The 8,282-nt window shown below is 43.0% G+C and overlaps 1 protein-coding gene across 1 annotated transcript in view; it reads right to left on the bottom strand.

Moving 5' to 3' along the window:
- Positions 1–134: 134 nt before the first annotated feature.
- Positions 135–8,282, bottom strand: part of myo3a (myosin IIIA) — a 33,253-nt gene continuing 25,105 nt past the window's right edge. Inside the window, exons 32-37 of the mRNA XM_088401692.1 lie at positions 6,935–8,222; positions 6,053–6,197; positions 3,244–3,335; positions 2,990–3,030; positions 1,893–2,108; positions 135–387 (exon numbers count right to left, since the gene is read on the bottom strand). Of these exons, the coding sequence (XP_088257818.1) occupies positions 276–387; positions 1,893–2,108; positions 2,990–3,030; positions 3,244–3,335; positions 6,053–6,197; positions 6,935–8,222 (1,894 nt within the window). The 3' untranslated portion in view covers positions 135–275. The remainder of the gene's footprint in view (positions 388–1,892; positions 2,109–2,989; positions 3,031–3,243; positions 3,336–6,052; positions 6,198–6,934; positions 8,223–8,282) is intronic.

Genomic DNA, 8,282 nt, shown 5'->3' with positions numbered 1-8,282 from the left:
TGAAAATGTCAAATTGAAAATTTAAAAGCCGCATCTTGTGGAGTTCTGTATATTTATATATTGACAAAAATTAATCTAAAAAGCTAAAACCTGAGAAAATCAAGCAGCATTTTTTTCGTATAAAAAAAACTGCAAACTTGCAATGCTTTTATTTACAGTCATTTTTAACGTAAAGCAGTTTTTTTTTTTATTCACATATGTGTTCAGCGCTTGTCTAAAAAGCTCTAGGTCAGAATTTTAGTGCAAAGAGATGATGAGATAATAAAAAACAAAAATTAGTCTTTCGCTCGGTACTGTCTGATGAGCCTTCGTCTCTGCGAGGTCTTCCTCAGCAGGTGCCTAAAGTCGTACGGGTTGTCGTCGGACGGCGTTCTGGCGATGGAGCGACTGCGGACCAGAGAAAAAAACAAATTAGAGCACGGGTGTCAAACTGGAGGCTGGAGGGCCAGACGTGGCCCGCTACATCATTTCACGTGGCTCGCGAAATGCTGAAATTTGTCTTCAATTTCCAAAAATATTTGTAAAGCAACTAGCATATAAGCAAAACTAAATAAGAGTGTGACAATCGTACTTAAAATTGATTTGACTTTACAGTCATAACCGTCCTTTCACACCTCTGATTTAGAGTCATTGTTTTTTTGTTTTTTTTTGACATTTGGGGAGGGAAACGGTGAAAAAACGGCAAAGACTTGAATAGACGTCTGGGGAAGCTGCGGGCGTCGTCGCTACGACGACTCTCCCGTAATTAGCTTGGCTTTAAATCTGCACCTAAACGCTCGCAGCCAGACGAAGGCGCCGCGCCGCGCCATCTGCGCGCTCATTTGAGAGGCCGCCTCTGGGATGTTGTTTCCTTTTAAGTAGAATCATCGGATAAACAAGTTCATTTCTACAAAGTGGTTTTTTTCTTTCTTATTTTGTATGATGAGCGCTATCGGTGATGAAATGTTTGTTTTTTTGATGACTGAATTTCCAGCGCAAACTTTCCTGAGCTCAGTTAACTCATTCAATGCCGGGGACGTGTTTTCACGTTTTTTTTTAAGAATCTGGACATTGAATCCCGGATAAGTATTAAATCGATACTTAAGTATATTAAGGACATTCATTTCCTGATACTTAATTATTAGACTTATGTCACTGGGATTGAATGTCCGGACTCTTAAAAAAAAAAACGTGAACATACGTCCCTGGCATTGAATGAGTTAATAAACGTCCACTTTATTGCATATATTTAAGCATGTATTTTTAAAAACGATTTCTGATATCGGCAAAAGCCAATTCAGTGTTTGTGGTAAAATAGTAGTTGTTTGGCATTTTAGGAATAGCATAACATTTATGCTAATTTCCGTTAGCCTGTCCACAGCATTTCCCTTTTTGTTAGCATTAAGCAAAAATGGTTTTTGTTGTTGACAGTCTGTCTGTGTGGTAATGTAGCAGTTTGAAAATTAAAAAACACCGTAAGATTCATGCTACTTTCTGTTAGCCTGGCTATGGCATGTCAAATAGCATTAAGCTAGAATTCTTTTGCTGAACAGTCTGTATGTGTTCAACAGTTTGACAGTTTAGAAATACTAAGATCAGTGCAAGTTTACGTTAGCTTATCCACAGCGTTTTATATTTATGCTAGCATCAAGCTAAAAATGTACTTGTTGACCCACTGAGTGTGGAAAAATAGCAGTTTATTTTGTATTTACAAATACCATCGCGTCTATGCTGATTTCAGTCAGCCTCTCTACAAAGTTTCATATTTTTAAGATTTAACCCTTTTTGTTGTTGACGGTTTGTTTGAAAAGTAATTTTTTTCCATCATTGAAGTCGATGGAAAAACAAAGAACCACGTAGTTTCGTAAACGTTTTCCGAGCAACTGGGCGAAAGTGTTCTAATGAGTGACTACCTTGCGTTTTTGGCAGGTTTGGTCTCTGGCTTGGCTTCGTCCGGCTTGGTCTCGCCGGTTTTTGGCTCGGTTTCTACGGCGCGCACGGGGTCTTCGGATAACCTGCGCCGGACGCCGTTTTTGGGCGAAATTTCCTCGGAGGCGAATGCGGGCGTGGACTTGCTGGTGGGCAAAGCCTGGTAGTAGTGTTGGTCCACGTCCACAAGCTTACCTGGACTACAAAGACGGACGAGGAGAAGTCAAGACCAAAACGGGTGGTCTCGATGTTTGACTCTTGGTGAACACATGAAGAGTCCATCCTGACCTCCGTGTGACCGGAGCATTTTCCACACAGAGATCAATGAGTTTCACACATTAACGATATTCCAATCAGCCTCAAGGACACCGGGAGGTGTGAACGTCTGCTTTTTTTTTTTTTTTAATGCCGATATTTTTCTTTATACTGAAAATGAATACCAGCTCCAATCATCGGTAACCATCCTCCTTCAATACAAACAATTTTGGCCCGGCAAAAACATCTCTTTATTTCCCGTATTTTTCGGACTATAAGCTGTAACTTTTTTCTCACTGTTTGTATAGTCCACTGCAGCCTATCTGCATTTTTTTCCCTCAATTTTTGCTGCTGCGACTTTACACTCCAGCTTACGGTCCAAAAATGGTACTTATATTTGTTTGGATGTTGTTTCTTTCTGGTGTTCCACAGGGCTACGCTTTAAATCCCCTTACTATTCACACTCAAATATTTTTTTTTCAAACATACACCAATGTTTCAGATGATATAAGATTGATAGTTTGTTCTAAGCGCAGACCGCCTCCTCTACCCCCACCCCCCTCCCTCAAAGTCTCCCGATGGCCTCTCCTTCCTAACGGGGCATGTAAAATGTTCCTGTCTACTGCACGATTACGGACCCGTGTTCCCGCCTGTGCACTCAGTTGTATAACGCGAGCCCGCGCAATACCTTACTGTCCTCCAGAAGGCCAGCACCATTTATAATTCGAACATAAAACGCGTCCGGGAAGACGTTCATAAATTTGACACGGCGCGTCATGAGGCGTCGCCGTGCGTTGGCGGCTAAGAGGACGTTAAATGCACTTACTCTTCTTTCCTGGGCTTGCGTTTGTCATCCTGGACGGAGCGCTAAAGGGAAGAGAGAACACGTCAGCCATCATCTTCTGCAGTGTAAACATGCGCTCTACGCACACTTAGTTCAGCGCAAACCCCTTTTTTTTTCCCGCTGGCGCTATGAAGCTGAGTAATAAGGCGCTCGGAGGAGGACGGAACGAATGTGCTGCTGTTTTTAGACCGAAAACTATTTTACGGAGAAACTGGAGCATCTTTCACGCCACTTACATGGATCAAAGTGTAGTATGTGGAGTCTTCGGGGGTGTTGAGGGTCTTGGGCTGCAGGGTGCGGCGGGGGGGCCGTGACAGTCTCTTGTCGGCTGAATGGCGGACACAAAGACATTTGGAAAGAAGAAGCAATCTGCGCTGTACGCCGAGTCTGACCGAATCAAAAACCATAAGGAAAGCAAAGCGATATTTCCCATAGGAAACAAAGGAAATCCGATTAATCCGGTACAGACTTTGAAAAATGTGTGCAAAGAGATCTACAAATTCACGCGGGCGTCACTCAGTTTGAGACAAAGTTGATTCATTCCGGCCGAGCGGCTCGCCGCGCAGTTGACCCGGTCGCGACCTTTCTCTCATTGAGCTGACCTCCATCCGCGCGGCAGTTTAACCTCCAGGCCTCGCCGCCTCTTTGAATTTTCCAATAGAGACGCTGCCAGTCAGCGGCTAACTTTGCATATTTTTATTTTGATACATTTCAGCACTTGTTCTGTCGCTTCGAACAAAATCAAAGTCTTTTTTTGTACGCTTTTCTGTACGTAAGATGTGTGGCATTATTTTACAAATGATAGAAATTCCTTAGATTTTTTTATGATCTCACAAAACAACCAACGGGGAAAAAAAACACTAGGGACCTGAAATTTCCAGTAGATGACTAAACCATGTAAAATTTCAAAGTCAGACTATGTGAGCGGACAGAAAATTCTTTGTTGACTTGTGTTTCGCCTCAAGACAGTAGATGGCGGTAGAGACCAGTTACTGGCTATGTCTTGAATCGTCATCGTCACTTCACAGGCTCCAAACATAGATACTATTTTTCCATTTTTTGGGGGGTGTTGATAAATTTAACTTACTTATGTATGGATAGAACTGACGCTACTGAACAATTTGAGTGGTTGAAGGAAAAAAATACTCATAAATAACTAATTATTACCCCTTTAAAAGTACTTCCAAAATTAGGAAGAAAAATCAACGTGTATAGTTTGCAAAGTGTGCGCACAACGCTTCATTTCAGATTGCTCCTACTTTCGCCCCTAGCAAGGTTTTGGCGGACTACACGGTGATTGATCATTTTTGTCACCGCTGATCGACGGCCACAACATTCTCACGCAATTGAACATACATCACCCTGACCTTCCCACGCTACTTCTTATTAATGGCGCAAACAGGTGAATAAAAATCCATCCAATGAAAGCGGAGCGTGTGTAAAGTCTACAATATCATGGAAAAGGTCATTTTGTATTGCTGCAACAATTCCACGCCGCCGCCAATTAATTGGCCGCCGTAATTGTGGCACGACGCGATTAAGCTTTGACGACCTTTCCCGCGAGGAGCGTTGCGACGGCCCCGTTTATTGCGCAATGATGATGGAGTGGATGATTGCGGGCATGAATATGAAGCCGGGGAAAGTTTACAGGAGACCCCGGGCCTTTCTCTGCCGAGGAAAAGTCAGTAAAGGGCAAGTAGAATGACTAAAATAACTGTAACATTTACGCTAATCTATATTTTGCATTAAATGTTAGCGTTAAGGTAGCATACTTGGTTATGTTTTGGTTGAATTTTTTTGGGGTGTGTGAATGTGTATTGCTTTGTATTTTGTTGCTACGTTGTTTGTTTTTTAATAGCGGCTTTTAGTAGCTTAAAGGTTACCGTAAAACCTATGCTAATCACCATCATGTTGCCATGTTGTTTTACATATTAGTTAGTATTTAGTTAGTTAATTATTTAATAGTTAGTATTAAACTAGCAAGCTTTTTTTTTTTAATATCCATTTCAATCCATGGTCTTAATTTTGGAAACCCCTTTTTATCGCTTTGTTTTTTGACACGGCTAAAAACATGCATCTTAATTCACCTCATATATATATATATATATATATATATATATATATATATATATATATATATATAGCATTTGTAAAAATAAAACCTACTTTTTATCAACTGTGTAATGCTTTCATGATTTATTTTATTACAGGGATAGTCCACTTATTTAGCCATGTTCAGCAGTAAAATGTTAATATTTAGTCTATAATGTTGATTAAATGTATTTTTCATTGACATTTTTGAAAACACATTTTGCCACTTGCTATTGAAAATGACTTGCCAGTCGCGGATCACCCACTGGTCATGTGACATTCACAAGCTGAGCTGTGATTGGTCCTTACCTCAGCCTTTGGCGCAGATGATGTCATCTTCGACCGCGAGCAGAAAAATGTGTTTTTCGAAGTATTACTCATCCATGAAAAAGAATTTGGACATCTAATCAATTATAGACAAAGTTCATGTGATTACTAGGTGATGATTCCCACAATTAAAAAAAAACAAAATCACCCTAATTACCGCGGCGCTATCAAGCCTAATCGAAATGCAAAAATCACTCACAAAGCAATCCCAAACACATCGGCCTCGACAATTATTTTCAATTCCGATGTGAAGAGTGACAGACGAGATAATGGCGTCGTTAGCGTCCCGCGAGCGTCGCGGGTGAACTTTGCGTTTGCCGCCTGCGGCCGCTCACCTTCCCCAAAAGCAATTACTTATTTTGATGACACGGTGGATAGAGCGCCGCTTCCCGCCTGCCCACTTGACTTTCACCGGCTCCCCGATCTAATCGAAGCTCACGAGACCGCCGCGCCGATAACATCGCCTTCCTCGCCGCAAAGGGCGGAAATAAAGGCTTCCACTCGCCGTGTGGAGAAATCCTCGCCTCCGCTGTGGGCGCGATCTAAACGTTTACAAATCTAATTCGAAAATTTCAGCAGGAAATAACACAAACGCATCTAACTGAAAGATGGATGAGCATTACTTACGCGTCTTGTGCATCTGAGTAGCGAAGCCGTTGATCGCTTTCCCCTTGACGAACATGCCGTTCCTCTCTGGGTTTGATCGATGGGCCTGGATAATTTCCGTCAACTTCTGCTGCAGGACCACAAAGTTGTGAGAAGTCTTTGAGATCTGCGGACAAACGGCAGTGCATGAGTAGACTGGAGAATGGCTGTGATTGGTATTCGGCGCCTGATTTAAAAACGGTTAGCGTGCGGATTAACGAAAAACTCTGCTGATTAATCTGGTGTTTGGATAACATTTCTAAAAATATATTTTTCCTCGGTTAAAGGTGAATTCAGAATACATGACAAAATATATTTGCATGTCAAAATAACTTTAAATTAATAAGACTAGAAGGCTTTTGAGTGCCGTTAGCCGCTAATGCTGCTTGCTAGTCGCTAATGTTAGTTATCTTAGTTAGCTAATCACTGGCAAATGCCATATACCACAATGTGAACATAATTCTTTTTTAACTTCCTTATAATTCACAATTTAACTTGATTTGAAGGCAACGGGGCATTAATGAAGTCAAATCAGCCGTTAACGTCGCAACACGCTGCCAAAATAATAATTTGGGAACATAAAATTCATTTCGAAGTTAGCGGCGTGTCACTGTCATGCATGAATAATTGTTGATATGGTTAGCTTGACCTTTGACACATTTTGTTCGCACAGAGGTACTCAAATTACTCAAGAACTTGTTACACCCCAAATAGTGACTATTACTGTAGTGAGCATTAGCGATAAAAATAAGGTGAAGGTTTCTCCCAAGAACTGCTCATTTGGTGCCGTGAGCCAGATCCATGTATCTTCTCAAACTCACTTTAACATCTTAGTAAATGAGGTTCTGAGTATTTGCAGGTGACCTGTTTGGAAAAGGCCTCCAGCTGCTGGGCTTCCTCCTGCGCCGCCTGCTTGCTGGCCTTCAGTTTCTTGCGCTGTTTGTAGCCTCTGAAGTTACTTTGGATCTTCAGCGCAGCCTCCTCTTCCTCCAGTTTCTCATCTTCGCATTCCAACACAACATCAAAAGCATCCAAAGCCTCCTCTGTTAAATCAAGCTGAACGTCGGTTGGAGATAACGGTTCCTCGTGTGCCACTTCCTCGGGCGTCTCAAGGTTCTCACAGGATTGTAGTTCTTCTGTCTGTTCTTGTGTCCTCCTTCCAGGGATCTTCACCTTGTCTTGAAGTTGTTTACGTCCCTTGTGGCCGCTGAAGTTACTCTGGAGGACCACGGCTGCTTTGGTCTCCTCCAGGTCCCCACTGTCCTGCTCCGGGGCATCTTCTTCCGAAGCCTCTAGCTCATACGGGTTGTTGAGGTTTCTCTGGGCTTCCTCCTGAAGCCTCTTCCTCTCCTTGTGTCCTCTGAAGTTACTCTGGAGGACGACGGCTGCTTTGGTCTCTTCCGGGTCTCCGCTCTCTTGCTCCATGCTGTCTTCATCTGATAGTTCCTGCTCATATGAGTTGAGGTTTCTCTGGGCTTCCTCCTGAAGCCTCTTCCTCTCCTTGTGTCCTCTGAAGTTACTCTGGAGGACCACGGCTGCTTTGGTCTCTTCCGGGTCTCCGCTCTCTTGCTCCATGCTGTCTTCATCTGATAGTTCCTGCTTATATGAGTTGTTGAGGTTTCTCTGGGCTTCCTCCTGAAGCCTCTTCCTCTCCTTGTGCCCTCTGAAGTTACTCTGGAGGACCGTGGCGGCTTTAGTTTGCTCATGTAAGCTCGCGGAGTCTCCGTTCTCTTCAGGCAGGACTTCTGCAACCACCGTCTCATCCACCGCTTCTATGTTGTCTTCATCTTCGTCTGGCACCTGCGTGTGATCGCTGTCTTCGTTCTCCTCTGCTTCATACGTATCTTCATCTTCATCCTCAGGGCTCTTCACACCTTCGTCTTGGTCAAATTCAGCTTCTAATAGCGAGGCGGGTGGGAGCTGCAGCTCAGCTCCAGCCACGGTCTTCTTCCTATCTTTAAATTTCTTTCTTTCCTGGTAACCTCGAAAGTTGCTCTGCAGAACCACAGCAGCTTTGGTTTCCTCGTCTTCAGTTCGGGCTTCGTCGCCTGAAGCTGGAAAAGCGTCCTCGCTGATGGTCTGGTTTGGATCATGCGGCTTCTTCTGATTGGCTTTGAGAGCTTCCTCAGCTTTCGCCTTCTCCAAAGCTTCTCTAAAACAGAAGGTATTGTGGGAAAAAAGACTTTTAGCTGGACTCAATCTTATCTGTGAT

This window comes from Hippichthys cyanospilos, chromosome 19 (assembly GCF_059441005.1).
Source record: "Hippichthys cyanospilos isolate Australia breed blue-spotted pipefish chromosome 19, RoL_Hcya_1.0, whole genome shotgun sequence".
Classification (NCBI taxonomy): Eukaryota; Metazoa; Chordata; class Actinopteri; order Syngnathiformes; family Syngnathidae; genus Hippichthys; species Hippichthys cyanospilos.
The sequence above is the reverse complement of the archived record's forward strand: the minus strand, read 5'-3'. Positions and strand labels throughout refer to the sequence as shown.